General features: G+C 41.6%; 2 protein-coding genes across 3 annotated transcripts in view; one reads left to right on the top strand and one right to left on the bottom strand.

Annotated features, from left to right (window-relative positions):
• The window catches only part of LOC139549091 (glucagon receptor-like), a 38263-nt gene extending 23789 nt beyond the window's left edge, over positions 1–14474 (top strand). For both annotated transcript variants that reach the window (XM_071359209.1, XM_071359210.1), the window contains exons 3-14: positions 51–147; positions 561–668; positions 5389–5510; positions 7095–7201; positions 7665–7818; positions 7968–8127; positions 8343–8403; positions 8499–8568; positions 9477–9565; positions 10340–10478; positions 10701–10742; positions 11211–14474. In XM_071359209.1, the coding sequence (XP_071215310.1) occupies positions 51–147; positions 561–668; positions 5389–5510; positions 7095–7201; positions 7665–7818; positions 7968–8127; positions 8343–8403; positions 8499–8568; positions 9477–9565; positions 10340–10478; positions 10701–10742; positions 11211–11567 (1506 nt within the window). In that variant the 3' untranslated portion in view covers positions 11568–14474. The remainder of the gene's footprint in view (positions 1–50; positions 148–560; positions 669–5388; positions 5511–7094; positions 7202–7664; positions 7819–7967; positions 8128–8342; positions 8404–8498; positions 8569–9476; positions 9566–10339; positions 10479–10700; positions 10743–11210) is intronic.
• Positions 14367–22684, bottom strand: LOC139549092 (cytochrome P450 2M1-like). Its single transcript, XM_071359211.1, has 9 exons — positions 22412–22684; positions 21523–21685; positions 21224–21373; positions 20796–20956; positions 16748–16924; positions 16398–16539; positions 15851–16038; positions 15611–15752; positions 14367–14822 (listed from the first exon to the last, which is right to left on the bottom strand). The coding sequence occupies exons 1-9, from the start codon at positions 22601–22603 to the stop codon at positions 14623–14625; spliced, it is 1515 nt and encodes a 504-aa protein (XP_071215312.1). The 5' UTR covers positions 22604–22684; the 3' UTR covers positions 14367–14622.
• Positions 22685–23940: the final 1256 nt, after the last annotated feature.

Here is a 23940-nt window from a genome sequence, read left to right as displayed (position 1 = left end):
CCCGCTGGGGTTGACCCCTGACCCTCAATCTTGTGAATTATGACCAGCAGCTTGTGTCAACGAAGACGGTGAAGCACACGGTGGAGGAATGGAACAGATACAGGAACGAGTGCCTGCTGAGAATGAGCACGGACCCCACAGCCCCAGGTAAGACTCAAAAACAGACGCCTGTCCTAATCAGACACACCCCATTATGGGTTTATAAATCGAATAAAATCTAAAAACGTTATCGTCTAGAGTAGACAGTAGAATTATGCAGTTGGCTTCACAATTATAATGGCTTCATCACCCCTCTCCCTCAAGCAAATATATATTTCATAGTCCACAGAATCTACCCAATTCTTAGAATAAGTACCATGAGTCAGGCTTCGACTTAACATCTGACCCAAAGGACTGCATCCATTGCAAGGCAGTATCCTCATCATTACTACTGTTTTCCCAGGTGTTCTTCATCCAAAAACTAAAGTCTCTATCCTGTTTAGCTTCAGACAAAAAATTAAGGATTCAGGGTCTGCTGTCTGCTTACTTACTTACGGCTTATATCGTCTCTTCTCCCCCAGGCTTGTTCTGCGGCCGTATGTTTGACATGTATGCCTGCTGGCCGGAGGGTGTCCCCAACAGCACGGTTAAAGTACCCTGCCCGTGGTACCTCCCCTGGTACAACCAAGGTACTGGTGTGGCATTGGTTAGTGCTTTATGGTTCGGTAGGATCATTGAGATTTTGTTTCATCCGACTTCCAGCAAGAGGTTAATGCTAACCGCTGTTTCTGTCTAAAGCCTACAGAATTAGGCCCCCAGTGTCTGGTCTGGAGCGTGAAATCACAAGCTCTGCTGGTCGGTTGCTGTGTAGCAACCTAGCGGCGCCAAAAGCCCTGGGGCCGTATTTATAACCGTGCCCATTTCTGAAATAATATTGATTTTTATTAACTTGGCGCATGACATACATACGCATGTTTCCCATTATAAATCTGCCTTGTCTTAAAACTGTGGACGCTTGAATGAGCATTAAAACTTTGCCTGGAAAACGCTTCTTTCCCCTTTTATGATGACAATAATGCCCTTTATTTGCAGGATTATTTGGAACTATTGTCAATAGACCACGTAATGCAAAAGACTAATTGTTGTTCAAAAGTTCATCAATAGATTGTTGGGTTTTTGGATTTCCTGCCTTGGTATAGACTCTGAGATGAAATAGGCAATGATGTCGCGCTCCTATCGACACAGCAATACTGTAACCTACTCATACTGTCAAATATTACATAAATATTACATAATCTACCGTTCTATTTACTGTGTTGGCAGAATGCTTTAATCTTAACCAGTAATTTATGCTGTATCTGGAACAGGATTGTGTCCGTTTCTGAACGAGAAAACAATGGCAAATTGTCGGAGATCTGTCAGCAGAACATTTGAATTCAACAATGTTTTATGATGGACTGCCCACGCATTCTGGAACATTGTAGGGCTACAAAACAAATTACAGTGCCTACAGTTCTATTTCTTGTGTGTTTTTGTTCTATTTGGCTTTTTATTTATTTATTATAGTACTACTGATTTTCATTAATGCATTGTTTTGAAAGAGCAAGCAAGAAAGGCATTTAGCTGTACGAATCGTGGCAAAAAGTTTTGAGAATGACACAAATATTAATTTCCACAAAGTTTTCTGCTTCAATGTCTTTAGATATTTTTGTCAGATGCTACTATGGAATACTGAAGTATAATTACAAGCATTTCATAAGTGTCAAAGGCTTTTATTGACAATTACATGAAGTTGATGCAAAGGGTCAATATTTGCAGTGTTGACCCTTCTTCTTCAAGACCTCTGCAATCCGCCTTGGCATGCTGTCAATTAACTTCTGGGCCACATCCTGACTGATGGCAGCCCATTCTTGCATAATCAATGCTTGGAGTTTGTCAGAATTTGTGGGGTTTTGTTTGTACACCCTCCCCCTGATGATTGACCACAAGTTCTCAATGGGATTAAGGTCTGGGGAGTTTCCTGGCCATGGACCCAAAATATCGATGTTTTGTTCCCCGTGCCACTTAGTTATCATTTTTGCCTTATGGCAAGGTGCTCCATCATGCTGGAAAAGGCATTGTTCGTCACCAAACTGTTCCTGGATGGTTGGGAGAAGTTGCTGTCGGAGGATGTGTTGGTACCATTCTTTATTCATGGCTGTATTCTTAGGCAAAATTGTGAGTGAGCCCACTCCCTTGGCTGAGAAGCAACCCCACACATGAATGGTCTCAGGATGCTTTACTGTTGGCATGACACAGGACTGATGGTAGCGCTCACCTTGTCTTCTCCGGACAAGCTTTTTTACGGATGCCCAAAACAATCGAAAAGGGGATTCATCAGAGAAAATGACTTTACCCCAGTGCTCAGCAGTCCAATCCCTGTACCTTTTGCAGAATATCAGTCTGTCCCTGATGTTTTTCCTGGAGAGAAATGGCTTCTTTGCTGCCCTTCTTGACACCAGGCCATCCTCCAAAAGTCTTCGCCTCACTGTGCGTGCAGATGCACTCACACCTGCCTGCTGCCATTCCTGAGCAAGCTCTGTACTGGTGGTGCCCCGATCCCGCAGCTGAATCACCTTTAGAAGACGGTCCTGGCGCTTGCTGGACTTTCTTGGGCGCCCTGAAGCCTTCTTCACAACAATTGAACCGCTCTCCTTGAAGTTCTTGATGATCTGATAAATGGTTGATTTAGGTGCAATCTTACTGGCAGCAATATCCTCGCCTGTGAAGCCCTTTTTGTGCAAAGCAATGATGACCACACGTGTTTCCTTGCAGGTAACCATGGTTGACCGAAGAAGAACAATGATTCCAAGCACCACCCTCCTTTTGAAACTTTCAGTCTGTTATTCGAACTCAATCAGCATGACAGAGTGGCCTCCAGCCTTGTCCTCGTCAACACTCACACCTGTGTTAACGAGAGAATCACTGACATGATGTCAGCTGGTCCTTTTGTGGCAGGGCTGAAATGCAGTGGAAATGTTTTTGGGGGATTCAGTTAATTTGCATGGCAAAGAAGGACTTGCAAATTAATTGCAATTCATCTGATCACTCTTCATAACATTCTGGAGTATATGCAAATTGCCATCATACAAACTGAGGCAGCAGAATTTGTGAAAATTAATATTTGTGTCATTCTCAAAACTTTTGGCCACGACTGTACATGTGCAAGTGACAATTAAAATGTGAAACTTGATTCATAGGCCTACTTCAATGTAACCTTTATTTAACTAGGCAAGTTAGTTAAGAAGAAATTCTTATTTACAATGACGGCCTACCATGGCCAAACCCGGACGATGCTAGGCCAATTGTGCGCCGCCCTATGGGACTCCCAATCACGGCCAGAAAGATCAGCTGTTAAACTTGACTGTAGCCTATTCCGGTATTATAAACTGTCCTGCCTATAACTATACATATAGCCAGGAGCACAACTTTCACTGGGGACATGTCCCCCCCCCCCACATTATGAAATACATTTTTTGTTTCCCCCAGTTTTATTATTGTAATGTCATACAAAACAGGCAATGATATGCTTTAGGACCATGCAGACTCCTCTGAGCGGTCGGGTAGGCTGTTTGGAGTGTTTATCCAGCTAGATTAAAAAATATATAATAATGATGTCCCCCCAATTCTAAAAGTTGCACCCCTGCATATACAGTTGAAGTCTGAAGTTTACATACACCTGAGCCAAATACATTTAAACTCAGTTTTTCACAATTTCTGACATTTAATCCTCGTAAAAAATCCCTGACTTAGGTCAGTTAGGATCACCACTTTATTTTAAGAATGTGAAATGTCAGAATAATAGTAGAGAGAATGATTTATTTCAGCTTTTATTTCTTTCATCACATTCCCAGTGGGTCAGAAGTTTACATACACTCAATTAGTATTTGGTAGCATTGCCTTTAAATTGTTTAATTTGGGTCAAACATTTCGGGTAGCCTTCCACAAGCTTCCCACAATAAGTTGGGTGAATTTTGGCCCATTCCTCCTGACAGAGCTGGTGCAACTGAGTCAGGTTTGTAGGCCTCCTTGCTCACACACACTTTTTCAGTTCTGCCCACACATTTTCTATAGGATTGAGATCAGGGCTTTGTGATGGCCACTCCAATACCTTGACTTTGTGGTCCTTAAGCCATTTCGCCACAACTTTGGAAGTATGCTTGGGGTCATTGTCCATTTGGAAGACCCATTTATGTCCAAGCTTTAACTTCCTGACTGACGTCTTGAGATTTTCCTTCCTCATGACGCCATCTATTTTGTGAAGTGCACAAGTCCCTCCTGCCACCCCCGTGCTTCACGGTTGGGTTGGTGTTCTTCGCCTTGCAAGCCTCCCCCTTTTTCCTCCAAACATAACAATGGTCATTATGGCCAAACAATTCTATTTTTGTTTCATCAGACCAGAGGACATTTCTCCAAAATGTATGATCTTTGTCCAGTTGTGCAGTTGCAAACCGTAGTCTGGCTTTTTTATGGTGGTTTTGGAGCAGTGGCTTCTTCCTTGCTTAGCGGCCTTTCAGGTTATGTTGATATAGGACTTGTTTAACTGTGGATATAGATACTTTTGTACCTGTTCCTCCAGCATCTTCACAATGTCCTTTGCTGTTGTTCTGGGATTGATTTGCACCAAAGTACGTTCATCTCTAGGAGACAGAACGCATCTCCTTCCTGAGCGGTATGATGGCAGCGTGGTCCCAAACACATTCTCATGTCAAGTAAAATTTGAATAAATGCCCACTTTTGTGTGAAAACTGGCGCACACTCTTTTTTATGCTATATTTTGTACATATGCACGGTTTATAAATGAGGCCCCTGGTCTGCCATAGAAAGCCTATATAAATTACACGATCGGCCACCCCCCCAAAAAACTGACGGCCATTTTGTGCTCTAAAATGTGTTTATTATGATCAAGTTTGATCCCCACTGTCAATTATTTTAAAGTCCGCTACAAATCGCGATATTTAATTAAATCGTGATCCATTCTGACTGCTACATACATTTTGTTGTCACACAGGACCACGTGCGGACACAGACTAATCATGGGCGGGCAGGCTACGAGACGGCGCCCGGTGACTCTCATGCGGGATGAAAACCACTACATCGACCATGATCCTTTGCTAGTTATGCTAGTTACAGATACTTTCACCATGATGCTTAGCAATTTTGGGGTGCCATTCAGTCCTATTCAGCAATATGGCGCGCTTCAAATTCAAATAGTTCCGGCTTTATGCGCCACCTGGGAGTTTTCCATAGGAATACGTGGATGACTTCAGCGCTTTCACCATCTACTGGTTTTAATGTCTATGTACAGAATTTAATTTGTCTCATCTGTTTGACTTCTTCCTTCATCTCTCCCTCCCCATGTCTGTGCAGTTCGTAATGGGTATGTGTTGCGGGAGTGTGGGCCTGATGGCCAGTGGGCCGTTAACAACACCAGTAGCACATGGAGGGACCACTCCCAGTGCAACGCAGACAACAACCAGCAGGTGGCACAGGTAATACCCATCATGCACCATTCCTGAAATAGACCCTCTTCTCAGAGCACATAATAACACACATGGCTAAGAGGAGAACAAGATACTTTCAAAGGGTTAATGCTTTTAATTACTGTATGTGATTTTTAGAAAACTTAACCAGTAGTCTTAGGAGACCCTCCAAGTAATGACAGATGCTTTGAGAGGTTAACTAATTCATAGCCAAATAGCCATTCAAAAAGCAATGAGTAATAGAGTAGGTATTCCAATGGCATACCACTTGTAGGGGACATAGAAATGCAATTACCAGAATGGCCATTCTTTTACGATAATGCCCGAATGCTCTGATTGCTTATGGATGTTGAGGTGGGCTAGCAGCAGCAGTTGCTGTCCCCTCGTGTTGACTTCCAATCATCCCTATCAGCATGCTCAACTCAAGTCCTCCTTACCCTCTCTTAATTTCACATCTAGTGCTGCACTCCATTACGAGCTCAGTAATGAATGGTCCATTTACTACATCAATAGAAAAGATGTCATCACTTAGTCAGTGTAATGAATACTCAGGGAGAAAAAGGTGTAGATTCACGCGCAGAGCGCGGCAGGTGTTTATTCGCCTTCACAGAAGGCAGGAGTCGTGGTCATAGGCAGGCAATGGTCATACACAGATAGGCAAACAGGCAGGTGAATCAAAACTAGGACTGAAGGCTATAACTGGTTCTCACAAACGAGCTAGGAAAAGGCTTAGTAGAGTCAAAACGAACAATACCTCACAAAGGAACAAACAGAATGAACTGAACTAAATAAGGAGCTGATGAGACCAGGTGAGTAACTAACAGGTGAAATCAATGAACAAAAATGAAAGACAGGGCTACGTTCAAGAACACAAAGAAACAGAACACAAGGTTGACTAAGAAAATAAATACAGAACCTTACAGTCAGTACTACATCCGGGATTATAGATCTGCCAGGGCTTCAGAGTATGAGGGTGAGCTCTGAGAGACACACAGTCCTCTCTTTATGAAGAGGGAGACAGCCGTCACCTAGGGGTTATGTTTTTGCTGGCAACCAATGATGCAACGCTGCTTTGCCTCATTGGCCCCACAGCTGAAATGTACTCCAGTCTGCAGCCAGACTCCCTGATGATAAGAAAAATAGGTTGGTAAACGCTGATCGCCGTTCGCAGTGAATTAAATAACGGTCCCTATATTTCCAATGCATTTTTCCACGATAGGTGAGTAAATGTGCATTTACGCTCCACTTCATCACTGTTTGACACCTGTTACCCTCACATGTTCCAATCTGTGATATTCATAAGCCTGGAGTGTACATTAATGCATTTTTAATAGGAGTTTATTATAGTGTACTGAGCATCATTCAAGTGTTTATGAACATTTTCCAAGGCATAATAGGCAACAAGACAAGAGGACTTTTTGCGGTCAGTGCATCTGCTTTGTCTGTATTTGTCTCTGTTTGCACTCTACCAAAAGGACAGGACATTAGTACAGCACAGCACATCAACAATAGAGTCAGAGAGTTATAGGTGAAAACAGGGTCATGTTCCCTCGTCTACTTGGGATTTGAGTGCAGGTCTTTGTGTGTCCACAGGAGAACCAGATGGTGATCTTGGCCTACTTCCGGGTGATGTACACTGTGGGCTACTCTCTGTCCTTGGCCAGCCTTTCCCTGGCCCTCATCATACTGCTCATCTTCAGGTAAATACTGGCTCTGACCACAGTCATAAACATCATACAGTCCATATTTATATGTCAGGATTTGACTCTGACTATGGGACTGTTTGTTTGGACTAAGGCTTATGGCTTCACTTCTAGTCATCTGATGTGAATTAGGTGAAGGTAAATCATACAGATGTAGGATCTTAATTTGAGCCAGTTTGCTACAGCAGGAAAATAATCCTGCAGCAACAGGAAATGTGAATTATGTGGATTATAATTCATGGAAATTTCTTGTTATGGCAAGTTCTGAAATTTTAAAGTGGAAATTACAAACTTTAGAAGCCTTTTTAAACTTTGAATACACTCTTGCTGTGCATGAAAATTCTCATCAACAAAAGAGTGATCAAATTAAAATCCTACAATTGTACATGACATATACTGTACATGATGCTGGAAAGAATTTTGTGATACAGTAATCTCATTGTCAAGTGTTGTACCCTAGGAAACTAAGGTGCACCAGGAACTATATCCACACCAATCTGTTTGCGTCCTTCATCCTGCGAGCCATATCCATCCTCACCAGAGATGCTGTTCTCACCAGGGACACCCCAGAGTTCAGAGACAACAGAGACGTGTCCAACGTCCTCAGTGATAAGGTCAGAACCAAAGGCTGTACACACTAATGCACTTTACAGAAACACACACACTCAAGCGTACCGTTTAAAGACACAATTCGTCTCTCATACATTAGACAGCCATCCTTGAACTCCGCCCCTGACATTTGACCCCTGACCTTTGCCCCCAGGCCCTGTCTGGCTGCCGTGTGGCCCAGGTGCTGATGCAGTACTGTGTGGGGGCTAACTACTACTGGCTGCTGGTGGAGGGCCTGTACCTCCACAACCTGCTGGTGCTCATGGTCTTCTCAGAGAACAGCTACTTCTGCGGATACCTCTTCATCGGCTGGGGTAGATACACACACACACACACACACACACACACACACACACACACACACACACACACACACACACACACACACACACACACACACACACACACACACACACACACACACACAGGCACTCACACAGGCACTCACACATGAACACACACACGCATGATAAATAATGTAAATGCTGTTTCCTGACAGTAATGTATGGGTTTATGACACTGTGTGTAGGATCCCCAGTGTTATTTGTGGTCCCCTGGATTATAGTGCGGTACCTGTATGAGAACGCACGGTGAGTCCTTCTCATTTCCATTCAATCTTATTTCCTCATCATCTGTTACTAAAAACAGAATTCCGACTGAGAGATTGTGACATATCTCCTTCCAGGTGCTGGGAGATCAACGAGAACATGGCGTACTGGTGGATCATCCGCACACCCATCCTCCTGGCCATTCTGGTGAGTGTGTGTAACGTGTGTGTGTGTCGACTGTGCTGTGTGCCCTAAAGCAATGAGGGTCCAGGGGTTACTCATTCGTCAACCCACCGCTCCTCTCCTCTTCCCCCTGCAGTCTTGTCTCTTTGAAGTTAGCAGACCGTGACAAGCCTGGGGAAATTGTGCGAATGTGAAAGCTGAGTGGGCATGTTTTGGTTCCGGAATGCACTGTACATTAAAATGAATGGATGACTCATCAACCCAGAAGACGAAATTAATGTCACTTGGTTTCTTTTCTTTTCTTAGTAACACTTAACATGTTCCTTGAAGCTTGATCTAAAGAGTGTTTAATTAGCGTCTCTCTGTGAGGTATTTTGCATCAGAAGCAACATGCCAGAAGAGATGAGGATTCTCCTGTCACAGATGATTTGTAATTTGTCCCACAACTCTCACATTTCCTTAAGGACTAAATGCCTGACATGTTTTGACATAGTTAGTAATGTCAGACATAGACTGTGTTTTCTATCTCTGTTTTACTTTTCATATTGTATTGATGTGTATATTTTTATAATTACAAGGCTCATCTGTAAAATAGCATGGCAGCCTGTCAAAATAAAGGTTAAGTAAATAGGAGTAGTTCACACGTAATATGACGTGCAGTTGCACTCTGTCACCTGAACTTTGCAGTTAATACCCCTAACATGTTGCAGTCTGACTTTGGAACTCAAACTTCTTGTGGAATTCTCACATATTCACCCTGCTTCAACAGTAGCAGTTATCCTTGTTTCCTTTTCTTATATAATACTGAAATGCCAGAGAACAGAACAGATCCATTTGGATACACATCCTTTTATTCTCTCTGACATTAATAAAGCTAATACTTGGTGGTTTGATGTTGATTGTGTTTTATTGATTTTTTTTATTTATTCCAGGTCAACTTTTTCATATTTATTCGGATCATACAGATCCTTGTCTCCAAATTAAAGGCAAACCAAATGAGGTACACCGATTATAAATTCAGGTAAGATACAGCAGCTTCTAATCCATGAATGACATAAAAGCAGATCAAAGTAAAAACACAAAACAAACACTGTCCTATTCACGGAACATTACTGTACCTTTGGCAGCGTCGTTGTCACCTATCCTCCAGCCTAAACACACAAGGACTCTACTCTTGTGCGAGTCAGCAGACATTATGATGACATAACACTATCCACACAATTCTTTTTGCTTTTTGCATTGACATCCATTACCTCAATAATCCATCACTAAGTTAACTTGCACTTCTACTAGCCCTATATGCTATACAGAGTAAAGGGAGCTGTGGAATCATTTGATGTTCCTGTGGTGTTCAAGGGGGCTTCCCATACTTTGATTGTGAGCCGTGGTCCTTGGAGACGGTATAGACTTTTTTTAGGAAACCAGCCACATCCAAGAGACCAGTTGCATGCATAATCCTCTGGCCTAAGCCTGGCCTCGAGGCACGCTGGATAACATGAGTCTAATTGGAATCTAAGCACAGGTGCAGCTGATGCACTGATTCTGAGCCACCAAAGAGTCATGGGAAGAGAATGCCTTTCTGATTTCCCAAGATGCTTTGAAGCCGTTACTTAACATTCCTGCTCTGAGTCCAGGTGTGGAAGTTGTGGCTTTCTTTGTTTGGCGTTTTATGTGTTTGTGTGAAAAGTGAAGCATCCATTGATGTCATTGATGAAAGCAATTCACCATATAGGACCAAACAGACCTCTAATAGTTGCCCTTGCTTGGCTCTGTAAAGGATGCTCTGTGTGTGCAGGTTGGCAAAGTCCACTCTGACCCTCATCCCTCTCCTCGGCATCCATGAGGTTGTCTTTGCCGTGATGTCAGAGGAACAGACTGAGGGCGTCCTCCGAAATATCAACCTCTTCTTTGAACTTTTCTTCAACTCTTTCCAGGTAATATGATGAGATACAAAAGTTATTCGTCTATATGGGGGGTGTTTGGATATGCATGCTGTGTGAGTGACTGTGCATGTGTCCCGTGCCCGCATGCCCTCTTGCTTGTTACTCCATGAACTTTCTCTCTGTGGTGCTTCTGTTTGGTACTGTATGTGTTAGATGGGGGAAGATTGATTACCTCTCTCTTCTTCTGATACCTCTCACTCTCTCATCCCACAGGGTCTACTGGTTGCCATCCTGTACTGCTTCGTCAATAAAGAGGTGATTAAGGAATTGAAGTGTGCTCTCAACAAAGCCCAGGGCAAAATTAGTACACTTGAACATCCGTCGCAAACACCTGAGTTTACGACACGTTCGTCTCTGTTTGTTCCTATGAGAAGCCAGCGCTTTCTGTGACCTGCTGGGTATGTCACCCTGTCACTGTGGGTTAGCTGTCACACAGAGAAACTCACTACCTAAGTCCACAGGGCAACGGGGATGTCACTGAGGGGTCCAGCCATGTCTAGAGTCAAGAAGTGGTTAGGCCCCTGTGTGACATGAAAGGTCTGATGTATTTCCTGTTGAGATATGGCCTAGTTTGGTTGAGGTAGCCTACATACTGTAGTGCTTAAAGAGAATAAAGATCAAATTTAGATACAATTTGTATTGTGAAACGTTTTTCCTGGTCAGATCATAAGGTCAGGAAAAACTCATTACCTTCCCTCGTTCATCTCTCTCCATCTCTCCCAGGTGCAGTCAGAGATAAAGAAGAAGTGGCAGCGATGGAAGCTGGGCATGACCGTCCTGGACGACCTTCGCAACACCGGCAGCAACACGCCACAGGGGGGCACCGGCGGCGGGCAGTGCCACCACGACCCGCCCTGCCAGCCTGACTGTCCACAGGAGGATACCCACAACCTCTTCTCGGACGCCTCCGCCTCGGGGCCGCATCCTCACCCGCACCCACACAACCACCCAGGGGCCAAGAAGGGCAAGGCCTACTGCTACATTTCCGCCCGCAAGCAGGTGCTGAACGGCCTTGATGGAGCTCCCCTGGGAAACGGGGGCGGAGAGGGAGCCATCAAATACTCTGAGAGCTACTGCTGAGTGGCTCGGTGAGGGGGCTAACGACTAGCTGGCTACCTTTGTAATTTCTAGTGGGTGGAATCCAAAGCAGACAACCTGCCTGCTTCAGTGTTGTACTTCCAGATCTATGTGGCCTACTGTAGTTGGTGTTTCATCGAACCCATGTCTTAATAGCTGTGTGAACATGATCCGGGACTCATTGGATGATTGCCAGAATGTTTTTTCTGCACTGGCCAATCAGGCTGTGTGTTGTGACTCCTATAGGTTTTCAGTGGCAGATAAGATGACCCATCCCAAGTGCAATATCGCCTCAATCGACCTAGATTAACTTTTTACATTTTATTTAACCTTTATTTAACTAGGCAAGTCAGTTATGAACAAATTCTTACTTACAATGAAAGCCTACCCCAGCCAAACCCAGACGAGGCTGGGCCAATTGTACGCCGCCCTATGGGACTCCCAGATGTTGAGGAAAGCTAATTCAATTAGGAAATGAACACCGTCCAACCTTGATCTGCTCTGATTCGACTGTTTTGGGGGTTTGCTTCTTTTGTTTTCTACCTCTTGCTCTACTTGTGGACAAAATGGAAACGTTATGTGCCAACCGTGGACCGTCTTTTCATGTGCAATGGATAATTCTAACAATAGTGTGTTTATATGTTGGTATTGGACAAACTCAGTGAGGGACTTAGAGAAGGCAAGAGGTGAGTAAAAAACAATATTGTCTTCCCCAGTGAGCTAGCCACACAAACACTATGGTTTCCCTTGGCAACACTGTATTTTGAATTCTTCTCACCCAATCGTTTATCATCGCTAACTAGTCATACATTTACTGCAACCTTATAGGCGTAACTGAATACAGTGAGCAAAGGAACCGTTCTTACGCAATATCGTAGACCTTAAGGCAGGCACATTACTATCATGGTGGTTGCTGTTTGTGAGGCAGACTTCTGCAAATTAGAAAGATGGATTCTCTGATTACATGCCCTATGTGGAAGATAACTGGCAAGACATTTATTCTTCAAATGATGTCAGTGGGGGAAGGGGAGTTTCTTTACTGCACTGTCAAAATGGGTTGAATTATTTGTAAGGTCCTATTGACGTAGTTTTCACTATCACAGAATGGAAGGTGAACGTAATCCAGAGGTCTTTTAAGCACTGTATCTACATGCAAATGTAAAGACGATAACTGGAATGGCGTAGTCTGTGGCATCTTCTTCTTTAATCTTCTCGATTTATCACAGGCTTATGCAATCTGAAATGCAAATGATCTCTATCGTGGTGAGTTCTGGTAGCCTGTTACCCTCCACAAATAGTTTTTTCTTGTAGGTTTTCCAGACTAACCATAAATCCCCTTACCACCCAGCTGACAGTTTTATATTCCCCTGAACACAGGTCGTAACATGCCTAGAGGGAATCTCTCTTCTGCTTCTGGGAATTAAGGTCCCAGTCCCCAGTACCCCTGCTGCCATGTGGCCTAAACACTATGGTGCAATAGGAAATGGCTCTCTACATGATAACCCACAGCTACAAATTACACAAGTATTCTACTGTATGTGTGTTGATGGTAGGTAGGTCTATGTGTCTGACAGCATGTTTGCGAAGCTAGGATCCATTCTGTTCATCCTGTGTGAAGACGTCTGTTACATTACATATATCTGTGTAAGGATGCAACAAACTCAGTTCTCCAGGCTGGAATCTGTGACAAAATATTTTGCCCTGATTACACACTCACCCTTAGTGAAGATTTGAAATACCAATCACCCAATATGAGTTTCGCTAAAGGCCACTTTTTTTGTGTGAACCCAGCTAACAATCCCCTACTCCTATTTAAAGACTGGTCTCAATCTAAAACGAACACAGCATAACCCTAACTTCTCCAGATATAGCTTGACTACTCGGTGTGTATGGATCTGTCTGTGTCCAGAGCCCCTCAACTCATTTTACGGTTTGTCATTTGAGGGTCACATTGCACCTAATGGCTATCCACCGGTTGAACAGTGGTTCTGTAGGCAATTAAACCAGACAGTTGTCAACTTCCCTGTATTTCTGTCTTCCCATACACTCCAAATGGGACCAACCCATTACCCAAGCATGTCCACCATCCATCTCTCAGTGTCATACAAATGAACTGACATTTTTTTTCACTAGCAGTATTCCTACTAGGGTCATTACTGGTGCTTTCCTCGATGCCTCTGGTGGCATAGATCATTACTCGAATGGTGTGTGTGTGTGTGTGTGTGTGATAATATCTTAATTTCCAAAGTGGCTTGGCTGAACCTCACAAATTCTGAAATAGCATTCACAAACTGAGCATTGTACTTCACATATATCTTCTTGTATAATGTACCTTTGGCAACAGCACATGTCATTTCTTTGGCCATCATTACAACATATTGTGTTGTTTGTAAAACTGCTTATGTCAGAGATGGACTCTTCAATAAAGAAAACGATCAGATGTAGCATAGAGCTAGTTAGCATTGTTGGTATGTGTTACAGTGGTGCCGTGACCTGGATCTAGAGAGTGGACAGTAAAACTGTGGTCAAAGGGTGGTGGATTCCATGGATGCCTACGTTAGAACCATGCAGTGAGTTAGTACTGGACTGTCACCCTGGACCCATAATGCATTGGGTCCATTGTGGCATGGGTGGAACGTATTACATAAACGGACAAGACCTTCTGACTTAACTCGACATGTTCTATATACTGTACCTGTCAACAGGTAAACTGGGTGCACTGACACTCAAGTGATACTTCACTGTGTGTGAATATGTTATCACGGGGCAATTACAGTACAAAGAACAGCACCAAATCTCACATACTGTATAAGTCTATGTAACATGAATGGACACTATTTTTATTCACTTTTTATGTACATGTTTGTTATTTTCACAAGTAATTTAAATTAAATTATTCTTAATCTGCCAGTTTAAGTATTTGTCTGTTTTTTTGTTGTTGTATCGAACAAAAAAATAGACATTAATAATGAAAGATATGACCACTTTGCTGTTGAGCCTCCTTATTCAGAAAATAAATCACATTGAATTTCATCAAGATTAAAAGTTGTTTGATCAATTAAATATTTGCTGTCCTGAGTTTGACATAGCAGGTGTAGGGGCGCGCCAGGCGGCCAATAAAGTAGGATACTACAGTATCGTCAATTTCCTCTGGAGGTTTTGTGCCCCTGAAGGTGAAGCGCTGAAGAAGGGAAGTAAAGAATAGGAAGAGCACCATCCTGGGAATCCCCATTCCATCTCCCAGGCAGGACCGCTTCCCTGAGGGACAATGAGAGAGGTTACCTTCAGTACTCAACCTACAATCCTGGGACTGAAACCTACACATATATATTTCACTGTTCATCCCCAAAGCCAACACCTGCTTTGGCCGCCTTTCCTTCCAGTTCTCTGCTGCGAATGACTGGAACGAATTGCAAAAATCACTGAAGTTGGAGACTTCTATCTCCCTCACTAACTTTAAGCATCTGCTGTCAGAGCAGCTTACCGATCGCTGCAGCTGTACACAGCCCATCTGTAAATAGCCCATCCAACCAACTACCTACCTCATCCCCATATTTGTTTTTGTTTTTCTGCTCTTTTGCAAACTAGTATTTCTACCTGCACATCCTCATCTGCACAAATCACTCCAGTGTAAATTGCTCAATTGTAATTACTTCGCCACTATTGGCCTATTTATTGCCTTACCTCCTTACTTCATTTGCACACACTGTATACAGATTTTTATATTTTGTTATTGACTGTACGATTGTTTATCCCATGTGTAACTCGGTGTTGTTTTTGTCGCACTGCTATGCTTTATCTTGGCCAGGTCGCAGTTGTAAATGAGAACTTGTTCTCAACAGGCCTACCTGGTTAAATAAAGGTTAAATAAATCAAATAAACACATTGTCCTTGTTTGATATGCAAAACATATCAAACAAGATGTTAGCAATGTGTATGTATATTGTGTGATGATGATGAGGCTTTTTCTCTGAGAGCTACTACGGAGTGGTTCTTGTTTTCACAGTCTCATATTATTTTATTAGCCACTTGTAACATGATCTTACCCAGTCCAAAAGCAAGAAATCCATTGTTTTCCTTAAAGCGTCCATTTTCATCCAGGAAGTTCTCTGGGTCAAACTCATCTGGCTTCTTGAACAGTTTGGGGTCAAACAGCACAGAGGACAACAGTGGAAACACCGTGGTTCCCTGGAAGAATTACAAAAGAGCACTTACATAAAACAATTGGCGGTTTAACAGGTCAAAATAATAGACGTTTGGGATAAGTTTCCAGAAATGGTGGTCACCTTTGGGATGTGGTAGTTGTGGAACGTTGTGTCTCGGGTCATTTGGTGAGGGACAGCAGTGGGAGCAAGACTCATACTTCTCTGAATTTCGTGGATGACAGCGTCCGTGTAGGGCATCTTACGTCTGTCGTCAGCCGTGGAGACTCTGTTCGAGCCAATCACCTCGTCTATCTCCTTCTGAACTTTCTCTGAGGAAGAGAGACAGTCATAGACGTTCATAGCATTTGGGTTCTGTCATGTATGTTTATATACAGTGTTTATAGTGTATTGAGAATGAAGAAATGCCAGCATGTATGTGCTGCTTACATGGTATGTAATGTAAACTCTGTTTCAGCTCTTATTTGGCTGGTTTTCCAGACCCATATTATTCCTCTGACTAATAACATGTTCAATAGGGAATCTCCATTCATTATAGTGGTTTTTAGTCCAGGAAAAGGCTTAATCTGCGTCCTGGAAACTGGCCCATTAAGTTGGGTTGCAGTAATATTTGCTATATTTGCAATAAATTAGTATAACTTCAATAACAGTGATACAGAAGAGAGGATACCTTGGATGTCAGGGTACTTGATCATCATCAGACAGGCGTGTGATAGGGTGGAGGACAGGGTCTCTGTGCTGGCAGCAAACAGATCCCACACACACGGAAACAAGTTGTCATAGTTGAACTCAGTCCCGGGCTGATCTTTCTCCTAAGGAAAGTTGGAAGATACCTCTAAATCATTCACTGATAGGAGATTTATGAGAAAGTTTGTGAGAAAGCTAGACTTTGCAAAAAGATTCAGACACAAGTAATCATTTATCATATATTTAGGAAAACAGTGCCTTCTGGTGGCTAGTTGGTGCTATTACATATTTTTGATACTGTAAGAGGTTTAACATTAAATTCCACTGTTTTACCTCCAGCATTTTAACCAAGAATACATCAAAGTAGTCCTGGGGGTTAGAGGTGTCCAGGCTTTTAAGGCGACGATCTGCTTCCAGTCGTATGTAAGCTTTGGCCTTGTCTATGGCCTTAAACAACTCTTGGTGTTTTCCTGGAAAGCACTCAACGATTCTGGGGGAAATGTTGTACAGCTGGAAGAGGAGCAACATAGGAAACATGGGAAGGAAAGGGTGGTTGTTATACTTTTGTTATCATTATCCATTTTGGCAGGCAAGCTTATAAGACACAATCAAGCCATGCTTTGGAAGAGCAGGTGTAGATAAATAACAGGCATACGGTGCATATCATAAGAAATCACCCCCCTTGGATTTCTTCACATTTTGTTGCATTACAAAGTGGGATTGAAATGGATACAATTGTGATTTCTTTGTCACTGACCTACACAAAATACCTCATAATGTCAAAGTGAAAAGAACATTCAAGAAATGTTTTCATAATAATAAAAAATAAAGAACTAAAATGTCTAAGTTAGAAAAGTATTCACCCTTTGTTATGGCAAGCCTGATTAGGTTCAGGAGTCCAAATTTGCCTAACAAATCATATAATAAGTTGCATGGACAATAATAGTGTTTAACATGATTTTTGAATGACTACACCATCTTTGTACCCCACACACACAATTATCTGTAAGGTCCCTCGGTTGAGTAGTGTTTTTCGAGCACAGATTCAACCACCAATGCCTTGCAAAAAAGAGCATTGATTGGTAGATAATTATTATTTATTTAAACAGACACTGAATATCTCCTTGACCATGGTAAAGTTATTAATTAGGCTTTAGATTGTGCATCAATACAACCAATCATTTTTTAAAAAAAGTGAAATCGCTGAGCGGTTTCCTTCCTCTCCGTCAACTGAGTTAGGAAGGACACCTGTATCTTTGTAGTGACTGGGTGTATTGACACACCATACAAAGTGTAATTAATAACTTCACTATGCTCAAAGGCATATTCAGTGTCTGCTTTAAAAAAATAATGACACACCTACCAATAGGTGCCCTTCTTTGTAAGGCATTGGAAAACCTACCTGGTCTTTGTGGTTGAATCTGTGTTTAAAATTCATTGCTCGACTGAGGGACCTTACAGATAATTGTATGCGTGGGGTACAGAGATGAGGTAGTCATTCAAAAATCATGTTAAACACTATTATTGCACACAAGTGAGTACATGCAACTTATTATGTGACTTGTTGAGCACATTTTTATTCTTGAACATATTTAGGCTTTTGAATACTTGACTCAAGACATTTCAGCTTTTAATGTTTAACCTCAAATGTAATGGCAAAATTTAGGTTTCCGTCTAAATAGACATACCCAAAAGTAATTGCTATTCATGTGTAATTACACGATTCTGACATGCCAAAACGTGGTATATTTGGAAAGAAGACATCTGGGAGATTATGAGGAAATTATCAGAAGATAGATAAGAGTTATAGTTCAGAATACACAAGATCAAGCACATATAAAATAACTGTTTTTTTAGTTTTATATTTTGAAAGTCATCTTTCATTGACAAGCTATAAGTGAATTATTGATGCCCAGAGCTGGGAACACATCAGACGGCTTCCACAACATGTGAACAATATCAGAATTTTTTTTGTTGATTGATCGACCTAACAACTAGAAATGGGCAGATGTTTTAGTAAGTGGTGTCAGTTGTGGTCACGGGTCGTTTCCAAGTGTACCTAAACCTCTCCAAAATGGCATATGTCTGTAAATTAGATAATACCAGTGCTATTACATATTTGCAATCCCTAAATGCTATTTGTTCGACATATAAAAACAATTTCTACCATGTCAACCTCACTCAAACATTGTGGTGGTGTTATGGGGTATCCAGACCACTCCAAAGTGTCCGAATGTGGTAATTGCACTGGTTTTGCACACTGGATGTGCCTAACAGTTATTGTTCACTATAAAAACTAAATTTCTACAACATCAACCTCTCTCAAACATTGTGTTGGTGTCCGGGGACATACAGGGGATATCCAAGTGTTTTTTCAACCTCTCCAAAGTGCCTGAACGTTTAGCCTAGGCATATCCAATGTTTTGGTCCCACACACAAATGAACTGTTTACAAAAACAATATAAAATTAACAGATATACACAAAAAATATATAACATGTTCTTATGGCTAGGGGTTTCTGTCTCGACAACATTCAGCTGAAAAGGCAGCGCACGAAATTCAAAAATATTTTTGGGAAATTTGTAACTTTCATACATTCACAAGTGCAATACACAAAATTAAAGCTTAACTTCTTGTTAATCTACCCATCGTGTCCGATTTCAAAAATACTTTACAGCGAAAGCACACCATATGATTATGTTAGGTCAGAGCCTAGTCACAAAAACACACACAGCCATTTTCCAGCCAAAGCAGAAATACAAAAAGCAGAAATATAGATAAAATTAATCACTAACCTTTGATGATCTTCATCAGATGACACTCATAGGACTTCATGTTACACAATACATGTACGTTTTGTTCGATAAAGTTCATATTTATATCCAAAAATCTCAGTTTACATTGGTGCTTTATGGTCAGTAATGTTGTGCCTCGAAAACATCCGGCGAATTTTCAGAGAGCCACATCAATTTACAGAAATACTCATAATAAACTTTGATAAAAGATACAAGTATTATGTACAGAATTATAGATATACTTCTCCTTAATGCAACCGCTGTGTCAGATTTCAAAAAAGCTTTACGGAAAAAGCAAACCATGCAATAATCTGAGTACGGCGCTCAGACAAAAACAAGCAATGCAGATACCCTCCATATTGTGGAGTAAACAGAAGTCAGAAATAGCGTTATAAATATTCACGTACCTTTGATGATGTTCATCAGAATGCACTCCCAGGAATCCCAGTTCCACAATAAATGTTTGATTTGTTCGATAAAGTCCATCATTTATGTCCAAATACCTCCTTTTGTTAGCGCGTTCAGTTCACAATCCAAACTCACGAGGCACGGGCAAGTCCAGGCGAAAGTTCAGACGAAAAGATCAAAAAGTTATATTACAGTTCGTAGAAACATGTCACACGATGTATAGAATCAATCTTTAGGATGTTTTTAACATAAATCTGAAAATAATGTTCCAACCGGAGAATTCCTTTGTCTTTAGAATTGCAATGGAACGCAGGTCGCTCTCACGTGTGCACGCGTGATCAGCTCATGGCACTCTGGCAGGCCTATGGTTGATTCAGCTCTCATTCGCCTCCACTTCACAGTAGAAGCCTCAAACAAGGTTCTAAAGACTGTTGACATCTAGTGGAAGCCTTATGAAGTGCAATAAGACCCCATAGACACTGTATATTCGATAGGCAATGAGTTGAAAAACTACAAACCTCAGATTTCCCACTTCCTGGTTGGATTTTTCTCAGGTTTTCGCCTGCCATATGAGTTCTGTCCTACTAGACCAAATCGAAGCATAACTTGTAACATGTTTGGTGGAAAGGTTGTGTAAAATAAACATTTTGACTCTCGGGGCTGGTGATCAATAACGGTAGGTCACAGGCAGACAAAGAATATATCATCATGATCTGTGGAATCCCGGCTTTCGGTGTGAATCGACGTATTCCGTGTTTATTTCGTTTATGCTCCACAACGCTAACCAGAATGTAGGTGGCAGCCATCTTGAAATGAGGTCATTGGCTCGGCCTGCCCTTATACATTCGCATACCCATATTTTAAGGACCAGATCTATAGCCAATATATTCAGCTTTCCGCAGACACCCTGCTTTTGCAGATAGGGGCTACCGTTCTCATATCAGACTGAAATTAATACAAAATCTAATAGGGTCCCCAAATATGAGGACTTTACATTTAAGAGGTTAATTAATTTGTAGAAATGTATAAAACATAATTCCACTTTTGACATTATGGGGTATGGTGTGTAGGCCAGTGACATGGGTTGTTTTTTTAAATTCAGGCTGTAACACAAAAAAAATGTGGAAAAAGTCAAGAAGTGTGAATACTTTCTGAAGGCACTGCATGTGCTACCATACCGTTGACACTTTGCTTTTTAGCATGTCGAAGTATGTATAAACAGGCTTGTAGAAGATCTGAAACTCTGGGTCGTTGTATTCAAACCTGCGCCCAAAGACTATGGACCAGAATAGGTTGATGATAGTATGGAACAGGAGCTCTTTGGGGTTCACAGTGGAATCTGGAAGAGACAGCAGACAAGCATAAATACGCATGCATGCACACCACAGGAGGTTGGTGGCACCTTAATTGGGGAGGACAGGCTCGTGGTAATGGCTGGAGCGGAATTAGTGGAACGGTATCAAATACATCAAACAGATGGTTTCCATGTCTTTGATGCAGTTCCATTTATTCTGTTCTAGCCATTATTATGAGCCGTCCTCCCCTCAGCAGCCTCTTTTGATGCACACACACACACAAACAGATGTCACAGACAAAAACAACATACCTCCATATTCACTGAAGGCTTTCACTAGACTCTTAGCTTCCTCTTGGACCCTCTCCTCGAGGCTCCTGCATCCTATTCCGAGGTTTTTCAGGGACATCAAGGAGAAGCTGCGAAGAGTTTTCCATCTCTGCCCATTACTTGATCCCACCCCTAGATTTATGAGTATGACAGGACAGAGGCACAGACAGATAGGATGAATATAGCACAGTAGTACCCTCTTTAAAGCAAAGTCAATTTTCACATAGATTGACTATGACACATGTATGTCACACCATCCCTCTTCCATTCATTTCACTCACCGTGCTCGTTAAGGAGTTTCAGGGTAATGGCAGGGTTGGCTCTTCCATTGAACTCTTCTCCTTGGTCTACCAGAGCTTCCTTGATGGCCTGATAGCCAGAGACCACCACTACAGGTTTGGGGCCCAACCACACAGTAAACACTGAGCCGTATTTCTTACTGAGCTGATGAGAGGAGGTGAGAGGAAACCATTGATTCTTGAAGAATATAACTTATAATTGCTTCATGATCTTAGTACAACTGTCTTATCCCCTCACAACCCCAAATAAGGCTGTTTAATCCCATTGTCTCTAAACAAACGATCAGGGTTGGGTAGATTACTTTCTGAATGTTGCTAGTTACCTGCCCCAAATTATAATCAGTAATGTAACTTTTGGAATACACAAACTCAGTAACATAATCTGATTACTTTCAGTTACATTTTGGATTACTTGCCCCTTTAAGAGGCAATAGAAACATATAAAAATTTGGTGTGTCATCATATTGGTCTCTGATTGTTCCACTTGCTCAGGTGGAACATACTTAAACTTTTGCCTTTTTTAAACGCTGAATTGAATGTCATTGAGGGGGGAACAAATGTAATTTTTTTCTCGCATTTATCTGAATTTAAAAGTAAACCAATAATTAATAATCTTGTTTTTCAAAAATTGCTTTAATCTGATTACAATAATTTGGGTGGTAACGTAACTGATTACAGTTAGTTTTTGTTGTAATCAGACGACATGTAACTGATGACAGCACATGTAATCAGTAACTCCCCAACCCTGCAAACAATGTATACTGCAGCTTCAAATTATTAAACCTATCATATTGATCTATGACTGTAGCGCTTGCCTCCATAGCTCCATCTATGACTGAGAAAATCAGACAGCTTGTGGCTTTTAACTGACCTCCATGTAGGACTTGTCCGGTCGTTTCAGATCCATTTGTAACAAGTTACCAAGAAGAGGAATTAGTGAAGGACCCGGTGGCAAATGTCCATAACTGCTCTGTTTCCCCATGTACTTCCAAAGTAAAATAATAACCGCTATGGACATTATTATGGACAAAATGTCACTCTGCAATACATGTTGTAAATCCATGTTCAAGTCACTTGAGGATTAAGATGTGTCAGAGCAACGTGGCAGTTACTCTTAGCTATGTAGGCAGAGAGAGAAAGACCACATGAAACCTAATTCATAAAAAAAAAAGCTGCTACAGGTTAGCTGTGGTTGGAACCTGAACAAGAAAGACGTGTTCCCACAATACCCTTAGGGTATGTACACCCTCCTGCACTGTATATAGCCTATTTTAACAGACGACTTGCATAACTGTTTTGTAAACATTTTATGCAGACAAAATCATTGAAGAAAATACCCGCACAATAGACAGCTTCAAATCTAATTGTATTGGTTTCCTACACATATTTTGCAGATGTTATCACAGATGCAGCGGAATGCTTATGTTTGTAGCTCCAAAAGTGCAGTAGAACCTAACAATACAAAACAATACAAACAAATACAAAATATAAAAATAAAGTAATTTAAAAATATCGTAACGAGCAATATCAGACTCCAGAATATGAATGTATATGTATATGATTGTGTGTATAGAGATTATGGACAGTATGTGAATAGAAGAAGTGTGTAGTTGTAGTTATATAGGAAATAGGAGCCTTGACTAGAATACATTAAATACATATGAGGTGGGTAAAACAGTATGCAAACATAATTAAAATGACCAGTGTTAAATGACTATATATAAAGGGCAGCAGTTTATAAGGTGCAGAGTAGTACTGGTTGGAGCTGGCTAGTAACAGTGACTAAGTTCAGGGCAGGGGACTGGGCGGAGGCTGGCTAGTAACAGTGACTAAGTTCAAGGCAGGGTACTGGGCGGAGGCCAGCTAGTGGTATCTATTTAGGAGGCCAGCTAGTGGTATCTGTGTGAAAAAGTAATTGCCTCCTTACACTCAATAACTGGTTGTGCCACCTTTAGCTGCAATGACTGCAACCAAATGCTTCCTGTAGTTGTTGATCAGTCCCTCAAATTGCTGTGGAGGATGTTGGCCCACTTTTGCATGCAGAACTGCTTTAACTCAGCAACATTTGTGGGTTTTCAAGCATGACCTGCTCGTTTCAAGTCCTGACACATTTCAATTGGGATTGGGTCTGTATTTTGACTAGGCCATTCCACAACTTAAAATGTGTTGCTTTTAAACCATTTTCATTAAGACTTGATTATGTGTTTTGGATCATTGTCATGCTGCATGACCCAGCTGCACTTCAGCCAGACCCAACCACAAATATTCCAGTAACAGAGTTCTGATTCTGTGGATAGGGCTGTGCCATCATGAAATTTTGTCAACCGGTGATTGTCAAGCATATAACTGCCAGTCTCATGGTAATTGACCGTTAATTAACATAAACACATTTAGCATCTC

Source organism: Salvelinus alpinus, chromosome 22, assembly GCF_045679555.1.
Source record: "Salvelinus alpinus chromosome 22, SLU_Salpinus.1, whole genome shotgun sequence".
Classification (NCBI taxonomy): domain Eukaryota; kingdom Metazoa; phylum Chordata; class Actinopteri; order Salmoniformes; family Salmonidae; genus Salvelinus; species Salvelinus alpinus.
Note: the sequence above shows the minus strand (reverse complement) of the source record. Positions and strands in the feature narration are given on the sequence as shown.